The sequence below is a fragment of the Aphis gossypii genome, chromosome 2, assembly GCF_020184175.1.
Source record: "Aphis gossypii isolate Hap1 chromosome 2, ASM2018417v2, whole genome shotgun sequence".
In the NCBI taxonomy this organism is placed as follows: domain Eukaryota; kingdom Metazoa; phylum Arthropoda; class Insecta; order Hemiptera; family Aphididae; genus Aphis; species Aphis gossypii.
Genome location: NC_065531.1, coordinates 86206375 through 86228637, shown reverse-complemented (window position 1 = coordinate 86228637; position 22263 = coordinate 86206375). Strand labels below are relative to the sequence as shown.

Here is a 22263-nt window from a genome sequence, read left to right as displayed (position 1 = left end):
GTGAAGTACACTATGATAGTTATATATATATATACACTAGATATGACCTAAGTCTTAAAGGATAATAGCTCAATTTAAAATTTTTTTTATTGGTCTAGATAAATTATTTAAATATATAAGCAATTGAGAAAAAATTTCCTTTTTGCCTATAATATTATCGAACAATTTGTTTTACAGGTAATAATAGCACAATTTTATTTATATGATTATGTAGTAATATATTCGTTGAATGTTTTTTTTACTATTTATTTTTACATGCTATTGATATATAATTAAAAATTACTTTATGGATTTATGGAATTTTTATTTTTTAAGTATAACAGTTTTATAGATTTTTATTATGTATTTAAGGCAAACTCTTTCATTTTTTAAACTAAACCGTCTATATAATAGTAAATTATTTCTTATTAACATTTTATGCGGAGTTGTATATTAAGTGCAAGTTTCTAACGAACCATTATATGGTAATATAATACGAAATAACATATAATCACTATTAAAGACATTTAATTGTGCTTATGATTTGATGAGATTATTAGATGATCTTAATTTGTTAACCGTCGTGTCTGTAAAATCGACAACCAATACGCCTTGACGGTAACAATATTATTATAGGGCGAACAAGATGGTGTTAGGGGATAAGTAGTAGTGGTGGTGCATTCCTGATGTCTATTTATAAATGCGAATGTCTAATGGATTTGGATGAACTGCTAACTCTGTACCTAAATACATATGTGCGTTTGTTGTATCCGTACGCCATTCTGGGAATTTTTAACGTCCGTCACGGCCACAGTCTTCTCCGCACCTATTATACTTTACCGTTCTCGTTTTATTCTTTCATCATTGACTTTTATCAGTATTAAGTAGTAGGATTTAACTGCATCTAAGGATAATAAAGCATTGCCGTTAGAATGTTATAACTTTTAACTTTTTTTATGATATTTAATATTATAAGTAATAAGTAATAACTATTACGTACGGATATACACAAATAATGTATTATTTTCATAATTGATATACTTAAAAAAGATATTTAGTCGTTTATCAATTATACTTTTCGATAAAAATTCGTTATATTAGTTTATTCGAGTTGATTACATTATTATTTATTAAAATTTAGGTCTTAGTGGAAAAGAATAAAATGAAAAAATGAAATAGGTACCTACATTAATTTTAATAAAGTCCATATGCAAGTTCAGCTATTTTGAATACAATAATTCAAAAATATTTTATGATGAAACATTATAAATTAATATATTTAAGTAGGTATATAGTATTGTAAAATAATTTTTTCGACATTTTTATTGTAGGTAGTAATGTGTGTAGGCGTTATGTTGGTATCGTAATAATATCGTTATCGTAGCCACGTGTGTTTTACGTAGCCATTTCGTTCAGTGTTGTTTCTAAACTAAACCAATTTATTATTATTTATTAATTTATTCGCCCCAAGAAAATTCAATATAATAACCATTATTAATATTTATACATAATATGATATTACGTATACTTACAATTGGCTTATCTAGATGAAATGTAAAAATTGCTAAAATTATGTAATTATTAAAGCGTTGTTTTCAGATAATAAAATTTAAATGTAGGTATAGAACTATAGACTATAAGCTTTGATTTTATAAATATTTGTATTTGTATAAGTATTCACGGGAAATGGATTCAAATTATTTATATATTCAAAAATTATTAAACATTATCTTAAAGAAATTAGGACTTGCTATACATGATAAGACAGTACCTATCTAACTTTTAAAAATAGGTATATAAAAATTCTTGATTAATATTGTAATTATAAAATTATTTATTTTTAAATAATAATAGTGTTCCGCTCTTGGAATAATACCCCCCCCCCCAAAAAAAAAAAAAATCATGCGTTTCGTAATGATAAAGCTTGTTAATAAAATTATAAATTAATAATTATCTATACATATTTTATATTATAGACTTGTACTTGGATTTTTGTCTATACTAAATAATACGTATTTACTGATTTAGGGATATGATTTAGTATAGTAATTTGCCTTTACCATTTTCTGTTTATTTTTCAAAAGCCGTCTGTTTTCTCCAGTTTCTAGAATAGATAGGTACTTTGAAAATAATAAATAGTAAATTTTTACTATTCACATTTAATCTATTAGTATATATATATATTATGCGTGCACTCTGTGGTTATTTAGTTATCGTTCATGAAAGTATTGAATTAATTCTAATGATTATAATGTAACATCTAATGTTGAAAAACTAGGGAAAGAATTATAAATAATGTATATTTTTACTTTAAAATGCATTAAAAATGTTTTTATAAAAGTAAATCTATAATAGAATACTAAAGTAGTTATTTTGTTTTGCATTTGTTGTAATAATAATTATAATTAAATAATAATTAATATTGTATTCATATAGTTTAATTATTTAGATTATATGTTGATTAAAATATGAATTATTTTTATTTGGGAAGTGTAGAAAAATATATTGTATATATGTGAATACAAATCACGAATCGGTTTTAACTTAACAACGCACAATTATTTCATTTTTGTATGTATTCCACTGTAGCGTTCGTATACCTGCAATTTCGAAGGATCGGAAACTCAATATAACTCAGTTATTAATTATTATATTTTATATTGTTAGATAAAATTATAAAAATCACGGTACTTGCAGCTTTGCTACCCCTCTCTCTCATGAGAATGCTCTGAAAACCTTATATTGCTTATCACAGTTTTATACATGATGCATTTTCCGAAATACTCGTCTTTATTTGACTATAAATTACAATGTAATATTATATCAACCGTTGTATAGGTACATACCATTATATTTATATGTGTGTACTTATGTTGAGATACTGTACGCGCGTGCGCGAACATTCCGGAAATTCTTTCGTCGTGGATTCTTTTTTAGGGAATGAACTAGTTTGTGTTATGTACGTGTACATAATATAATAAAAGTACCTATACGTGGTGGTCGGGTCGGTCTTGTCATCGACGCGGCGCGTAAGAACAGCGCCGTCGCCGCCCCACACGGTTTCGCTTGTTGCACGCGTACTTTACGCGTCGTTTCGACGCTGCGACGGCGACCGGTGAATTCGGAGAACCGTCGTCGTCGTGGTTGTACGGCGGCGAGAAAAAAATATCAATTGTATATAATATGTATACACGGTTCATGCAAGAAGCGCGCAAAAACGAGACGATGCTAAAAAAGTATTTAAAAAAAATAAAGAATCTGGTTTTCTACTTCGCATCTCCTACTCGTATTGATTTCCCGAAAAAGGATCTCTCATCTCAAATACAATCGCGTCGTTATCGATCAAAAAGCGTATTTATTAACATATTTTGTTGTCTGAATCCTTTTGTCTCCGGGCACCCCGTGCCGACGCCCGACCAGGACGACGACGATATCCATTTAATTATTTTTAATGCTCGCCGTCATCGTCTGCGTGAACCCCAAATTTTGCCTCTAACCATTATTCTCTTCTTATCCGGCGTGCGCGCCTTCGCCGTCCGTTTTCTTGTGTTTATAGGACCGGTTGAAAAATGTATATTGTGTGTGTGTTCCCGACGCGTTAAAAAGCCGCCGCCGCCATCCGCCCTCACACCCGCCACCGTTCACGTTACACGGTGTTGTACTATATAGGTACGAGCTAATAGTGGGGCCCACGCGATGATGGTGATCCACGCCAAACCACAGGCGCCGTGGTCGTCGTTTTACAATAATCTTATAATCACAGCCGCCGCCACACGTTCATAATAATACCATCGCGTCGTAAACATGCCGAACTCCCCAATATATTATCGGTTATTATTACGGTACGTCTTTTCATCTTCTTCCATCTCGTCTCGTTTGTCTTCGTCTACATCGATCCATTTGATTTTGTATTACTATTATACTCCTGTTACTTTCTACAGGTGACACCTATAACCTAACCCAACCTTGTAATATTATTGTCTTCCTCTGCAAGATTCATCGCTGTCACTTACCTATACTGTTTATGAATCTTCCTGGAATATATTGACAGAAAACGTTAAATAATTTAAGACTTAATCGACTTGGTAGGCGTAATTGAGAAATTATTATTAATATCGACTTCGATAAATTTAAACTTTCAATAAAATTTTAAGCAATAATATTGTAGCTGCTAGGAATTTTTTAGTGGTAGGTATGTGGGTAACCTAATAGTGTGTATTTTTAGAATTTGAACAAAATAATTTTATAAACATGTGTGCTTTTTTATTTTAACACTTGACTTAATGAAAAGAACCAAAACATTAAACATTCACCTGCAGTAACCACTACGCTATAGATTGGAAATTTATCTAAAATTTCACTTACTAAGAGAAGGTATAAAGCTTCTGAGAGTAATATTTGTAGACTCGTTTATAATAAAATATTTATAATTTGCATTTAAATTAAGCACCCTACAAGATGTTTTTTTTTGAAGGCAATGCCTTGTAAAATTTTGAACGAATATGTTAAGCTTTGTATATTTAAGTCTCTATCTAGCATGTATCTATATTACCTAATTATAATACATGCAGGCCAGTAGCCAGACCAAATTTTCAGGTGGTGCATAGTAAACTTTTTTAGGGGTATTATATATAAAAACAATGTCTTTCTAACATTTTTAATATTTTTAGAGGGGGGTAATGACTGGGTTTAGGGGGGGGGGGGGCAACGCCCCCTCTCGCCCCTCGTGGCTGCGGGCCTGGATACATGTCAGATTATATATCAGTATTTGTGCTTAATCTGACGAGGGATGATTGATAATTTATTGCCATTGTCGCTCCTCAAATAATATGTTGCTGTAATAATTAACTATTTTTTATTTTTAAATTTAAATTATGACTATATTCTAGTTTCTTGGTTTACCAAAAATATCAATAACTATAAACGTGGCAAACAATCATGCACATTGGTATTTGAATGAGTCATTGTATGTTTGGTTATTAGACAGTCGCTATTTTTGTGTGTAATTATTTTAATCAATATTAATAACTAATTGTTATCATTTTTTTATTTAGCGTTTCAGTTTGGAAAAATAAATACTTATAAATTATAATGAAGTTAAATAATAATATCTCGTGTGAAACTAAATAATTACATCGTTAATTAAAATGTTGATTAATATTAAACAAATATTTAAAATATTCTATAACGTTGTTAATTATGTATAAAAGGAAATATGCTGTACCTAAATAAAAACAGCAAGTAAAATAAATTATGCTTTTTAATAGGTTTTTTCAATTTGTAGAAAAATTTGTGATATTTTCATAGAAAAATTGCATTTTAAATATTCAATTGCAGTACAAGTATCAAATATATGATTGTTATCAAATTTATGTAGGTACAGAAATATTTTGGGGAAGCTCTTGAAATATTTGAAGGACTTAGTTAAATCAGCTTTTTTTGTTTAATTGTGTACGTATCATATACTTATAATTATAAAGTTATAACGTTTAAATTATTTAAATAATTTTTCACAAAAAAATTAGCTGTTATTAAATACACAATTCTTACGATTTTCGAATTTTTTTTTCATTTTATATTATTATAAGTGGAGCGACGAAGGTATATTAATTTGACAATTATATGTTTTTTTATATATATTACTATCTTTTGGTGCAGTAAAAATACTTCGATTTTCATTATTTTCAACTTTGGGGGTGGTTTTAGACTACAAATTAGATTTAGTTGATATATTTTTTGGGAGATGGGTTAAAAAAATTAACAAAAGTTCCCAGTAGGTTAGGTACCTACTCTTCTTAATAATCGGAAAAAACATACATTTTACTACTAGACTAGTTTTTGAAAATTTTGATTTCATTGAATTTTTACTAAATGCTTATATTAATGTTTTATTATATAAAAAAGTAAATTTTTCAAAATATTTTGACTGAGCTTTTTATAGAAATGAATATTTTTTTCTATAAATGTTGATATGCTGGATCGTGTTTCTAAAAATTTAATTTAATATTCAACGAAAATTATCATATCTGTAAAAAAGAGTATTAAAAATACATAGGGACATTTTTTAAATGTTTATTTAAAGTTCAAATTTGGATAATATTACAAATTTAAACGAAGAGTAATAATGTTAATGGTTTATTATAATTTATAAATATTATCGTATAACTGATACATACATTATGAATTTTACTTATAAAGTATGAAACATACTTAGTGTATATTGGCCGACTATACCGTCTTCACTTAAAAATAAGAATCGTTTTTCATAATAATACATCAGCGTATCATTGAATTAAAATTTAATATAATATCCATCACAATGACTTATTCGTCACCTACCGTACAGCAGAGCGATATCCATTTAGCTCAATTTTTTAAAAAAATTTCAATACCAGAATTGGATAGTTCAAAGTTTTTTTATTCTATTTTGACTATTTAGTATTCAACCATCATGGCTCTAAAACCATGATCATCTAAATTAACTGAATTACAACAGTATAAGTTTAGTTTTAAATATACGCGATATAACATGAACATTTTTAAAATTATAGGATGATCATTGAGTAATCCACTGATCCAGTTATTTAAATTGAAACTTTGATTCGTTGTAATTCGGTCAATTTTGGTTTAAAATAACGGGTCAAAATTCTTTAAAAATATTTGTTATTAGAAAATATATTTAGTGTTTAATGAAGAATATTAAATTCGATTTGTCGATATTAACATCAGATATCCAAATTTCACGGAAAATAAGTATTGACTTCGTTGCTATTGTTACGATTTATATTTTTTTACACATTAATTAGTTATGATTAAATCAATAATTCTCTTATTAGTTTTTTATTTTATTTTAAAATACAATTAAATATTTATAAAATTTACCAAGGTTGTTTTAAAATGTAATTTTGATAGTTTCAAAATTGTTAAAAAATTGAGTTTACCATTGGTGGTAAACTGGTTACAAACTCATACCAGTTTATCACAAGTGTCTGAGCGAGCGCTCTCTGTCGCTTTATTTGTTTGAAAAAAAAACTAATTCATTCCAAAATAGAGTGCACTAATGCAGTGTTATTTGGCTTAAATCTCTACTGTTACAATTTATTATTCATATTATGTAGCATAAATCATGAGGCTTATTATAATTATATTGTTATATCATATTATTATCCTTATATAGTTGATTATAATTTATTTTGTAATTAATGGCGACATTGAAAGTGTTTCCGTTAATCGTATTCCTATATACTAGTAATAAATTTGTTTTCATACTAAACGCTAAGTCTCAGAGCCAACAAAACAACCAAATCGAAAATTATCGCCCCAGTGCCTCGCTAACAATAATAATAATTTGTTTATTTTCGATTAACAACGGTCAATGATATACTATTTTATTATTACATCTTCGTTTCTAGTCACAATAGTCACACATATATATATTAATATATTATAATATAGCTGGTTATTAACAAAACATGACATTTCACATTCGTATTATGATAGTGTCCAGTCGCTTTCATTTAATTTTTAAAATGTAATATGCTCGGTGACATGAAAACAGTCAGCTGTAATCGGTGGAGAACGTTTCCGCAAATTTGCGGAATCGTGTTGATTTTAATAGCCATTGATATACATACACGATTCCGCATAATTTTAAATGCAACGTTGCCATTCCGAAAATAAAATATACATTATTTTATTATACCAAATATATTACAAATCATTTTGTGTGAATGATTCCGCGCTTTTGTAAATAAAACTTTCGGAAAACATGATTTAGTTTACAACTCGTTTTTTCGTATAACATCAAGATTATCAAATATTTAAAAACCGATTTTCAAAAGTCCATGAAATAAATTTTGCAGATAAAGTATTAGATAAATGTCAATTACGTTACACAGTACGTAACCTATAGCTACAAATATTATGTATATAAATATAATAATAATATAATAATATATAATAATAATATAATATTCTACATTTTTACTGCACTGAAATAAAATTAGTTTCAATATTTTCCCAAATCCTAATATTTACCTACAGGTAAAATTCATTTAGCCAATGACATCATACTTCCATATTGATACCATCATTGAGTTGTTTTTTTTAAATAATCAGTTCACGTATACAGTTAATTAGTTCAGAATGAGGAAAAAAATTAGCATTAGTAGATTTATAGTACAAAAAATTTAATTTTTCAACAATCACAATTTATAATAATAAGAGAAAGAGCAATTAATTGTATAGCAACGTCGCATTTAAAATTATGTGGAATCGTATTATAGCCGCTGTAATAAAGGAACATCGATTTCGATAACGGTTTTCTCTTTCCCATGCTTACTGTCCACTGGACGATGCACCGTATCGGAGGGTATCTTTGTCACCCTATGACCTTTCTAAGGGGACTGTCTTACTGTCGAATTCAATAAGAACTTTTGAACTAGCATATTAATGAGAAGGGTAACTAGTAAGTGCCCCACTTTATATTTTAGTATCATCGTAAACTATTGCGCTTATCCTCGCTGTACACTATATAGTTTACGCATATCCTCGTGTTGAATCGTGTTTCGTTTTTTAAATTCTAAGTAGAATTTACAGAAAGCTGTTATGTAGATACAATGAAGTATGATATATACATCTTATTTCGACTTGGCGTCAATTATCTAATAGTTAATGCAATCATAACGCATATAGTTTCCTACATCGATTTAAAGACAACTGCTCTCGTCGAACTCATCGAAGTCTCTCGTCCCATTTCATTGTTGCACTGTATTCCTGTATAGTAATAATAACTATTCATTTTTGGCGGTTAAGATCACAATATAATCACATACGAATTCGAAAAAATGTTGTCGCCCTCTTCAGATTTTCGATGCATTTCCCGTTCGTATATAGCCTGCTACGCTCAACGATCAGCGTAGCGTGGTATTACTCTCGCGATGGCGTGTTGCTGAGGGACTCGAACAGCGGTATACACGTGCCGTACTGACTTACCGCGGTCTACCGTCTGCAGTCCATCACGTCGTGGCCGCGGCGGTGTCGACGCGAAACCGTTTTCGCGTCCGGTCGGTAAACATTTTTTTCCCTCGTTCTGTTTTGTTATTGTTTTTGTTATTTTTTTTTCCTTTACTCTCCAAACCATCGATTTATTATAAAACAAAACTCGTCGCGTAAACACATCGATGCACGCACACACAACAGACGCACGGCGGCGAACCCCATAAAACGGCGGCGTTGGAGGCGGAGGCCTATAACACACACGCACACTCACTTACGTGCGCGAGACGACAGCATTCCTTCGGCCACTGACCTTGGTACCAGACGCACAGCATAGCCCCGTTCACGTATACACACACACATAGACAATATATTATGTGTCTACATTATGCGTGCGCGTGTGTGTGTGTCCCTATATCGTATTTCGACTTGTCCGAACTCATCGCCGATTCATCTGCACCACCGCCGCCGCCGCTTTTCCCTATATATTTTTATTTTATTTAACGCCACACAGTATCCGTTGGTTTCTATACCGCTGCAAACATTCCAATGTTTCCTCACCTTTTGTCTGCTGCTGTTGCCCCTGCCGCCGCCACCGCCGCTGTTACGATCACTGCCCGTTTTATTCTCTCTATCGAAGATCGAGCGCTCAGCATCGGCGGCGATGCTGGTCGCCGTTGCGCTCTACATAATAATAATAATACGCGTACAGTCGCATATTTTTTTTTCGCAATCAATATTCATCGAACACAATATTATTATAATATAACAATAATACACGCATCATTTCTCTGGCATAGTGGCATGTTATTTTCGTTCTATGCTTGTCTAAAACTAAAAAAAAATTTTAAATATCAAATGTCTATTGGTAACTCAAAAAGAGTAAAATATTTGGTAAAGATCTCTAGTATCTATACGGTTATTCGTTTTAAAATTACAGAAAATATAAAAATCAATTTTGTTAAAAACTAAATTAAATCTAATATTAATATGTATAATATATATAAATTTTATATTCTTTACCATAAATGGTATTGAAGTTGAAAACAGAAGCATATTTCTTGCTATCAATCGTTTACACACAACTATAAAAAAAGAACTTCATAATTATACTCATCGCTCCCCTCAGAAACTAAAACACAGAGTTTAGATCCCCGTATGTGTGCAATATTTTAATATTACATTGAATGTGTAGGATTGCAGGTTAAAGTTTGGGTTCAATTGCATATCCACTTTTTAGTATTGTTTTAATTGGGAATTACAATTTACGAGAAATTCTATATCTTAACCTACTAACTTATTTGTTTCTTGTTTATAAATTATTTAAACATAAACATACCTAAATGTATAATATTATGTGTCATTACTGTCATTATCATTAACCATTAGTCACTATTGATTTATTTCACTTCTATGTATTAACAGTGCTGACATTCTCAATAGTGACATTTATGTCTATGTGAATTACCATTGAAATATTCAATTAAAACGGATATCAACATTTTATCTAATTTCCTGTATAGTGTGTATATATACATACATGTATTATTATACTGGTAAAACAAAATTCATTAATAAATACACGTACCGAATACTATTATTAATGTGTTTCATTGACATTTAACACTTCAGCTTCTTAAACATTAAACGATAATAATTATTTTTTTTATTTTTATTTAGCCTCGGCATCGATGGCCATTAGCTTTTTTATTACAAATGCTTTAAAGTACATTAGTTCAAATTATATACATACATAGTTAACAAATAATAATTATTGTTTGAATATTAGTATAATAATTATAATCATTAGCTGCGCGTGTACAAATAAGTCAGTATAGTGACGGACTGAAAACCATTGTTGTCCTTATGCTCACTGCGTATAAAAGTATTACACGCTTTTGATATTTATCTAGTTTCCAGTGATTTTATTTATATCGTTTATTATCGATACTACATTATTTGGTACATGCATTGTATAATATTATATTATTTTGTCCAAAACTTTCTATCAAAACAAAATTTATAAAACCATTGAATGTCTACTAAGTACTGATAATGATATGATAAGTAAATTTTGACTTCTTACTATTATCATCACAATTGCATGATTAATGTTTTTATCATTTTGATAAAACTATATCATATTTTCCGTCTCAATGGTCGACGACATCATCATAGCTCAAATGATAGATGCAATTGGATTGTTTTATTTTTGTGAGGAGGGAGAGAGAAACTAGAATTATTTAACAATTATACATTTCCTGACAACAAAAAATATTCCTAAACATGTTTGTAAAATCAAAACATGTTGATACAATTCATTAAATACATGTACAATTTTTTTCTTGTTACTCGGGAACTTGTAAATCCAAGATTAACTAATTTTTGAAGATGTTTTTAATCCGATAAAAATACATTTTTTATTTTTTGAGAAACATCAATTATAATTTCAACATTAACTTTTTAGTAGGTAGTTAAGAACCCAAAAAATATGTTCATCATTCATTTCAACAAAATATGCAGTTGACTTGACCTTTTTCATATATTAACCAAAATATTTTTAAGAGCTTATATGGACATCCCAAGAGAGCTAAATAAAGTTTAAACAACCCTCAAGTATATAGTTGCACATTTGGATGCTATATCAAAAATGGTAACAGCATGATTTTAGTTTTTCGTCACAATTTGTTACTTTGGTCGAATAGACATGTGCTAGCGTTGCACTCTTCATAATCAGGCGTACGCACTTAGGAGAAATTTTATCTTGGTTAACAAATTTATTGCATCTAGTACTATACTGCGTATGCTATATTTGGTTCAGAAAATAAATACTATATCATTTAATTATGTCCATTATGCGTAGGTTCTGTGTACCAGAAGAGTGTCGGTATTTTTGTCACACATAACACTGGTTTTTTCTTAAAATTGCATCCGGTCTCCGCTGTCACGCATGTATGAAACAAAACATAAAAACATATTAAACAATGTTGTATAATATACGTATTTATATAAAAACACCACATATTTTTGCAGTCGTCGGTATAATAATATGCATACATATGTCACATATTGTGACATATGTATGTTTTTGGTCGTTTTTGTTGAATTTTATCGCTTTCTTTCCTCTTTTTCTTCTCGCTACTTCAGTCCTTGATACTTTTTTTTTCTTTTCGAGACTACGCAATTCATTGACCCAGTACTAAACATAATAACATTACATAATGTACAAATGAAAAACAATAATTTTGCTGGTTTATTGATGACTGTTTACATATTATAATGTACATTATAGTTATTTATATATTAGTACCTATACATTTCTATCATTAAACAACGGGAGTATAACAGAACAGTATTATCGCTTTTATACATTGTAATATTATATGTATAATAAATATAAAATATGTAGCATACTGTCTCGTTTTGATATTTTGGTTTTGACGTGTGTTTGGAGAAAAAAATGAAACGGAATAATGTTGCAGCTCGTTATCAGTGCGCACACGAACTTGGGTCTGTATTCGTAATTTAGTAGTGTTTATCAGTGTTCAGTCGACATTGTAGAGCGCCTAGATAGTTCAATGAACCGTATTATGCCGAATTTTGACATTATCTAAATCGTATGTACACGCCGTCTATAACCATTATAAGTAGTTACATTATGACCCGGGCACACAATATATTACAGTATTGTTGTTGTGTAAACGGTGGGGCCACCGCACGTCCCCGTCGCCCGGCGCGCAATTAAAAGTCCGCGTTTTCGATAAACTTTTAACCTCTCGCACATTAATTATTTGAAATCGATGAACAGGGCGATATTACAAGTCGACTTGTTCATAATGCGCGCAAACGGTTAGAAAAGCTCATTGTTTTTATTTACTGTTACATATCAACAAAAAACATAGTGTATCGATACTGTAAGCAATCGCGAGTACCGGGACCGCCTCGCGCGGCCGACCAAAAGAAAGAAAAAGCTAAAGCCGCGTGACCACATATTATTTCGTTTGCAATATTTAAACATTTAAACACGATGTCCCCTGTACGTAACGATGATCCTCTCTTGTTAGTGTCTTGTGCGTGTGATTTATGTATAGAGAATATTGATCTCGCATGGTAGCTGCACTCGCTTCGGAACTGTATACATATTGAGTATCTGAATCGACTATATATATAGTTTATTATATCCGTCAACTTGTCCTTGTCGTCCGCAAGCTCGTGGATGAACGCTTGTGCCGCGTAATACCGCGGTGTGATGCTAGCAAATGTGAACGTATATTATGTTGTTTTAGAGTATTTTATACATTTTGTATATCATTTTTCAGTTACTTTATTCTTTCTTGATCGTCATTCTTTGGCAAATCGCCATGAACATTGCCAAAGTGACTCTGAAAGCCTTTATATACGAGTACCTATTCAGTTAATATTAGGTATACATAAAATAATAGTAAACTATACATTTAACGGATGTCTTACTCCCCAAAAATATCGTGACGTTGTAAATTACATTATTTTTCTTCGGTACTGGCCATTTTATCTTTATTTTCACATGAAAAAACTTAATATATAAATATATAAACAAAACCTATTCTACCTTGTTGCTTAAAAGGGCGCGGCCATAACTACACATCATGTGTTCAATCCGTCTTATAAATGTATACGACAGCAAATTTGCGATGAACAATTCCAATTGTGTGTTATTAGAGTGATCTATTACCAACACAGGTTTAGACGAAATCAGTTATTTCCATAGGTATTTTGATCTTAAAGGTTAGTTCAAGTACCTATTTTATGAAGTATTATAACTTAAAATGCGCATATTTCACTTTAAAATTTAAGTAACGAAAAAATCATTGTAACAAAGCAAATAGTGTTTTACTTTACTAATATTTTTAATACTAGGTATATTTAATATATTATTTAACTATCACCACAAAACTGCTGAACGTCATGTTGTATATATGTTTGTAAAATGGAGACAACACATGCGTAGCGTCCTCTTAATAATTATACTCGACGTGTAAAACGTCACGCATAACGAGTACGATATAAATGTAGTCGGATCGGCTATACATCGATCATATTATAAGCGACTTTTGAATTATATAGAAATACAAAATAACTCTGCAGAAGTACGCACTTGAAAAAGTTGAGAACTTTTGTATAATGCGCAACTAACAAACAAATTTTTACAATAAAAATAGAAATACTTTAACTGTGTAATATTATTTTTTAATTGTTTGCGTTACCACTAATACGATACATCATTATTTCATAATGCAATATTTGTTATTATAAACGATACTACACAGGCTAAAGTTTTTGCTTTATAATAAAATGGAAATGAGGTATTTTATCAACTATAACCAAAGTTTTTTGATTTTTTTCCCACATGCAAAAGCTTTTTGCTATACAATTTCGTAATTACGCAATAACTAATATCAATGATACAAATAACTAACGCATGGTAATCCACCTGAAGTATATCTAGAGGAGGGTGTGCATAATAAAATCATATATCATAAAGTATATTGTAACAAAATAATTTATTCTTTTCAAATTATATAACACGCCAAAAATTACAATTTTTATTGTTATAGGTATCCATTATTATATAAAAATTGAAATTTTTGAATTTGTTTTATGTGAAAACTACAATAAATTATTTTTTCCAAGTATGAAGACGATCTATTATAAGTTACTTAAAAAATTTAAATTTGTATTGCATTATTTGTAATTCAATTAGTTTTTATTAAAATTACCTATACACTCATATTGCCTATATCAAACCCCTTTAAAATGTAAACATAATATTCTCTTAATAGAGTTTTGGTTCTATTACTCTGTGTCTCCATTGTTGAACCGAACGTTTTATGAAATATTATTAAATTTTCAATAATTAACTAAATTATTTTTTTTGAGAACTAGATTAAATTAGGTTTTTTTACGTAACAAAGATACATCTTACCTTTATCATACATGTAGCAAACGTTTCAGCTCAATAAAAACACATTTTTTCTACAGTATATACATGGGAAAGTCGTTCATCATATTTTTAATATTGAAAGATTTGAGAAAAATAATTAATAAGAAAAACAATTTTATATAATATACATTCATTATTCTTATTTATTCTAACTTGTAGATTTTTTTTTCGAGTATGGTATTAGGTATACTATCATATACTATTATATCTAAATTAAAGTTTTAATTTAAATAAATGCATCTTTAAAAAAATACCAAAGAGCTATTTATTGCAAAGTTTATATTATTATGTTTAAAAACTTAAAAATTATAAATATTAAATATTTCTCTCGATTTTAATCCTAAACATGCGTCTATGACAAATAATGGTACTCATACACAAGCTATGCTTAAAATTTGGATATGATATTTTCGTGTTTACATTTCGTGATGACGTGTGTCAGTAGTTTTTTTCCTGCGTGGTTTTTCGTTGAGTCAATACAGGACAACATGGTTGCCCACCCTGCAATATGTATTCATTTGTCTCAGTATGTGAATATTTTATCCTCATCATATCCGTCGTTTATATTTATTAAGAAAAAATGATTTCATTTCTAGTTTATTTCATTTTGTTTTTTATTAAATGCAAACTGGTTGCGTTATTGTTATTAATTTTTGTTATAAAATTATTGTTAACTGTATTCTCAAACAAATCTAGTCTCAGGCCGTGTGTATATACTATGTGCCGGACGTGACATTTCATAAGCATTTTTTCTTTTACTTGTTCCATTAGTTATTACAATTTACAATTATAGTCACGAATTAAGTCAGTGCTTTGGAAGAAAGTTCCGTAGAAAAGAAATATTCAAACATCGGACGTGACAGAAATGATTTCACCTTAAAGCATTATAGTACAAATTATTAAAATTCGATGGAAACACGGATAAAAACAATATATTTTATTTTTTGACGTTTCAACTACAGTGATTTCATTGTGAAATATAAGACGTGTTTTATATTGTAATATGGATTTAAAAGAAGTCACGCCTAAGTTTATCTCTCCCACGTGGAACATAGGTACCTATAGCGAAAAATTGACTGAAATCTGTTGTACTGATTAACCAGTTAATTTAAAACTAAAATATCAAACATTATTTATTTAAATATTTCTTTTAAAAATTACTAAAATTATTACATAAGTTATAACTGTTATATGTATAATGCCTAGTGTATCTTAGTACCTATTCAAAATCTATGATTTATATTTAGTATATAATAAAAATAAAAATAAATTTATTTTCTTTGATTCGTATAAACTATGTTAGATATTATATTTATTAATGGCTACATTAAGTTGTTATAGCTCTTAAATTTAAAATCAGTTTCATCATTTACTACAGGTCCGAGAGCTTTGCAACCTGTGTTTATTGTTTTTTTGCGCGTGGAAAAATTTATGACATATTCAAATACCTTGGTACCACATTACATTTCCTATAAATTGATTTTTTAAAGAATTGATTACCTATTATAATTATCGTGTATTGTAATACATTTAATATATATATATTTATATATTGTATACTATAATCTATAGTTATAATATTTTAATTCATTTAAATATCAAAATATGACTTATGTTATAATTAAAATTTCTTTAGAATTAAATTGCAATTACAGCTTGCTCGTCTATGATCAATATAAATTTAAAAACATACAAACATACAATTTTTATCACCAAAAAAGAGATAAAGATGACTGGGAGCGTATCAAAGGTGATTAAACAACTATTAAATTATTCACTACAGGTCGTTGGGTTCATGTACCATTTCATTAGCTCGTCAAATATTCGATTAATTGTCATTAATATATTATTATTTATTATTAATCGGAAGAAATGTATACTGCAATCTCCAGCGAAAATTAACTGAATGACTTGTTTTGAATACTGCTGTTGTTTGTTCGTTTACTCGTGCGATGCTTGTGAATATGTGACTCATTGACTGAAATGAAAATTCGCCGTCGAATTTACTTTATCTTACAGTAGTAATACTTAAATAAAATACATCTGTGATAAAATATAAAAATATTACATTCATGAGTATACGTTTTGCGTTAGGGAGGTGCATTTTTTTCTATAAGCGCAACTATGTGGTGGTTTGGAGGTATTAGCCCTCAAGTTATATATTGAATAATAATAGTTATAAAAAATGTTATCTGCAATTATTAAAAACATAGGTTACAAACGAATATGCTAAACGGTTGTTTTTAAAATATACAGAGCAGAAAATTAATTGAAACGTTACTCGTCGTTGAAAAAAATAACAAATAAGTATCGTTTTTATTGCACAATATTTAAAGAATTGTGATAATACCAAATGTCATTTTTCTTCCATAAATCATAAATTTAATAAAACCGAAATGGTTGTTCGTCTGGCTGCGCGCGCTATGTGTATACTCGTATTATGTGTGTGTGTGTGTGTGGTGTGTGTGTGTGTGTGTGTGTGTGTGTGTGTGTGTGTGTGTGTGTGTGTGTGTGTGTGTGTGTGTGTGTGTGTGTGTGTGTGTGTGTGTGTGTGTGTGTGTGTGTAAAAATACGTGACAGAAAGTCTTAAAGACGATGACGGTCATACACGTCAAACGATCATTGTCTCAGTTATCTCGAGGGATGTGGATTGAGGTCCGAGGAACGTTTCCTGTTCCAAACTATCAATTATTTAGAACTCGTATATGTTGCTATACGGCGCCTCCTAACTCCTAAGAGTCCGTTTGATTTTGTTTTATATTATACATTCGAAATTATATAGCTAGCGAGTGTATTTACTAAATACGTACAGTCAGGCAACTGAAAGAATTCATTTTTCTTATCGATAAACGTTGATCACTGATTTGCTAGCACAAATTTTAATACGCGCGTAATATCTCGAGGTGAACGGTTATCACTGTCATTATCATCATCATCATTTCATATGAGTGTATTATTTTTTTCGTTATTTTCTTTTCTCGACATTCCGGTGTTACAAGTTGTACACACACACATCAATCGCCTCAAGACTCGAGAGTACATAATATTCTCACATGCGCGCGCACGCGGTTCATTCACTTGAACGCCGCCGCCGCCACTTACTACTCGCCGTGATCGTCTCCGCGCATCGCCAACACCGCTGCGCGCGTCCTCGACCCGTTATTATTACACGTACGTGTGTCACACACACAAGCGCGCGTGCGGCGCACTTTGCTGCGGCCCAGTTCACCGCCGACGACGACGACCAGTTTCCCACCCCCCCGAAGACGATCATAATAATAATATTAATAATATTATTATTATTTGAGAAACGATGACGACGTACACACCAAATGCGTATCTGTCGTCCCTACGAAGTATAATAATTTAACCGTCGCGGCGTTTTACCCCGTGTCGACGGGTTCCCGCTCTTTCCCTCCTCCGGACTACCAAAACACTTTATATATTATTGTAATATTGTTAACATAACACTAAACCATTATTTTTGTGCGTCGTATATACGTACGACGGTTGGCGGCAGTGCGTGTTTCAATGTATATTTTCCGATTCATTCATATACATAATAATATAAATGTATATACACACGTATTTGTGTCGTATATAATATATATAATATAATGTGTGTACTGTGTACGTCTTTCGATTCCCCCGAGGGGTTTCTCGGCACCACCCGCCACTACCACCCTCCATCCCCGTGAAACGGCCGTTAAGCTCTTCCATAAAAATAAGGAAAAAAAAACGTGTTGGTAGAAATACACGAGGCGTATTGTGTACACTCGTATATTGTACGTATATTATTATTATATATATATATATAAACGCGCGTGTTTGCGTCTGGAGAACGGTCGTCGGCGGTGGGCACGTTGAACCGGGGCAACGAGATTTTTATCCGTCGCATTCCGCGCATTCTCCGAATAGCTGTACACGTTTCGATTCCATTCCGCTATATACACTGAGCACACTATCGCGTGTACGCGCACTCACGCGCCCACAATCCGGGACCCGGTCGTCTGCTCGCTCTGCTCTATAGATGTAGACCGTACGCAGCGCCACCGACACATAAACGATATCGTTAAAACGTACATAACATAATATTATTATTTTATATTATATAACATGACTTTTTCAAAAATTTTCCGTTTCTATATTATTGTTATTATTATACATCCGTCCGTAATAGTATTGATAGTTTAATGTATCCATTTTTGCCGAAACGGCGATGAGAGGATTGTTAATGATTGTCGAACACAGCGTACTATGCTATGTTATTAATTATTATAAACACGAGATTTTGAATGAATCAATAGCGAGTAGTGGTGGTGGTCCCTGAAACACAATTTAATGGCCCATACTATTGACTCATTACATTTGAGCAGATCATATATTACATTGATCGATATTGTTTATGTAACCCGTAATATCGATGCTGTATATTATTATGGTTAATGCATTATTTAATGTCAAAAAGAAGCGTACACGATTTGCGAAAAGTGAGAAGTGCTACAGAAAACGTTCTGTGTCGCTTAATCATACATTCTTCGATGCATACAGCAATATTAATTATTTACTGCATAATAAAATTAGTCTTGTACAAACATCATAAACTATTGTGATAAAAAATTTAAACAATACTTCCGTTAAAGTGTTAAAGAACTGTATGAAATATTTACGTACCTTCGCGCTTATTTAGGGAATGTGTAAGGGTTGAAAAGAAATTCCTGAACCATCAAAATGCATAAGGCCACTGTTTGTGTATAATGTGCCTCCTATCCCTACAACTTTGATTGCAATTGTACCGTTAAATACATTTTGCATTTGGCCTGGGTGACTTGTTTCCATTGTATAATTTTGCGAAGGGGGGAAATGTGTACTTATAGGTGAGTCTTGGAAGTTCAAAGAATAAACCGTTTTGTATATACATATATATTGACTGTATAATCATAATTCGTTTACAGTTGCCATTCATTCTATATTTTTCCCTACCAGTTAAAATGCACTTTGACGTAACAAAAATTACAATAATACGAGTATAACAATTATTTTAATTAAATGTTAATGTGAACCGTGTATATTGTTTCAGAAATTTAGCCATGGGAATTGGCATACAAAATTTTCCTGAAGGATTGGCTGTCAGTTTACCCCTGCAAGCAGCCGGATGTTCAAAATGGAAAAGCTTTTGGTAAGCGTTCTTTTCTTTGAATTACCAACTCTTCATTTACCTTTGACTACTCGAGAATCGAATTCTTCGGATTGTCTATGCCAAAAAGTACCGACGAGTATTATTACCTTATGCCTTACATCTTATATTTTATACACGCCCGTTTATAGTACGTGCTGTGTATAGTTTTTTCCTTGTCGTCATGCTCGCCGACGCAAATCCTTCGCCGCCCGAAGAAATCGGCATTCGAGTTTTATAGACCATTAAAAATACATCATAATAATTTAATATATATATATTATATATTATTTATTATAAAACCGTTATAATTCTTATGTTCGAAAATTGCCACACTAATTACAAGGCGCGGTTCGTTCTCTACCGGGAAAATGAACACATTCTACAAGTAGCATTTATGGAAATCCGGATTTCCGTCTGGTATATTACTGCTACAAATACCACGGTGATACCATAAATCAAATAGTTGATGTATGTGAAAGAAAAAAGATTGATCCAATTTTCTCTTTTGACACTGTGTAGATCACATATTATAACAATAATATATTCAATTTTTATATACTCATGATAATATGGTATAGATAATACTGACTTATCAACCAACATTGTGATATTTTTTAATAACAATTGAAAAATATTAAGAATAGCATTATTTTTTTCCAATATAATTTTAATATAAAATAAAGTTTTTTTTTAAATAATTCATAATTTTAGAATAATGTCCTCATATTCTATAAATAATTGTTTTTATGACAATATATTTACTGATTTGTATTTCTAAAATATTAAGACTCTGTTCGTGCCTGTGCAAATACCCTCTTATAAGGAGAAAAATACCTTCATAATTTGTTGCTTAATTTCGTCCATTTTAACGCTTATTAGACCATCTCACACATAGGCATTGTTAACATTTTTATTTTAAACATGAAAGAACGAGGACATGGTGTCTAAATTACTCGAATATATTATTACATATTTTTTTGAATATATTTTTCGAACATATTCACATTGATTTATTTCTTATTTGTGTTTAATATACTATAATAAATGAAAATGCGAAATATCATATTGTATTCATGATACAAGTTAGACTTATGTAAGTATGTAATGATGAAGGTTTATTCAAAATAGACTTTTTTACTTTTCTCACAAATAACCAGATAAAACAGATTTCGTTTTTACCGAATACAGTCATTGAGTCTATTTATGTGCTTACAAATTTAATATATCAATTAATTTGTAACATAAAAATGAATAACAAAAATGGTAAGTATTTTTTTTTTTTATTACAATTCCCAAACATAAAATTACGTATTACTTATACATCTAATTAAAGCTATTGGCAAACATACAAATTTTAGATTATATTATATTATTAATAAATAAAATAATTTACTACAATTTATTTTAAATTGTTTTTTCCGAACGTATTGCGTACATTTTATAAATTCATGTCGAGAAAGTTTGTGTGTATAATAAAATCGTTAAATTTGTTCGGGGGCTTATTTTTAAACTCAAAATTTTTACATACGAATCCCATATAAATTCAAATGACATTCATGTACAGAACTATGTAAGCTGTTTAAGAATTGTCCCCTCGAGCAAAAACAGAAAGGACAGTTATCTGATTTGACAAAAATGGATCCGTTTTTATCTGGTTTTGGATAGGACGGAAATGTCGATTTTCAAGTGAAAATAGATCTGTTTAATTTTGTTTCATTAAACATATCACGTCCACAGTGAAATTAGTTTTGATATAATGTTTTTTATGAACAAAAAAAAAGTAACATACGAAAAATATTATATGTAACTGTATTTTTTAAGAATATGAATGATTTTATTTAATCGTTTAATTATTTTTTTTTTATTGAATGATAACATATCATTGATAAATTATAAACTTATATAAAGACTATTAAAAATGTAATAGTTTTCTTTTATTTTTTTTTAACATAAGAATATTATCGTATCAAAAAAAATAAATGATATACTACTATCAGCATACGTATGGTCCAGTTAAAAACCGTTTAAAAGAAATACTATACGCGTGTAAAGTGTATATTATATAAATTGTGTTGTACCTATCGAAAGATTTATGAATTAAAATTATATTTCTGTTGTACGAACAACG

General features: G+C 30.1%; 1 protein-coding gene across 7 annotated transcripts in view; it reads left to right on the top strand.

Moving 5' to 3' along the window:
• The window catches only part of LOC114119020 (zinc transporter ZIP11), a 70901-nt gene that overhangs the window by 13673 nt on the left and 34965 nt on the right, over positions 1-22263 (top strand). For all 7 annotated transcript variants that reach the window (XR_007603752.1, XR_007603753.1, XR_007603750.1 and 4 more), the window contains exon 5: positions 20037-20135. Coding sequence is in view for 3 of the 7 variants with exons in the window: in XM_050199443.1 (XP_050055400.1) it covers positions 20037-20135 (99 nt within the window). In the remaining 4 variants the exon portion in view is untranslated. The remainder of the gene's footprint in view (positions 1-20036; positions 20136-22263) is intronic.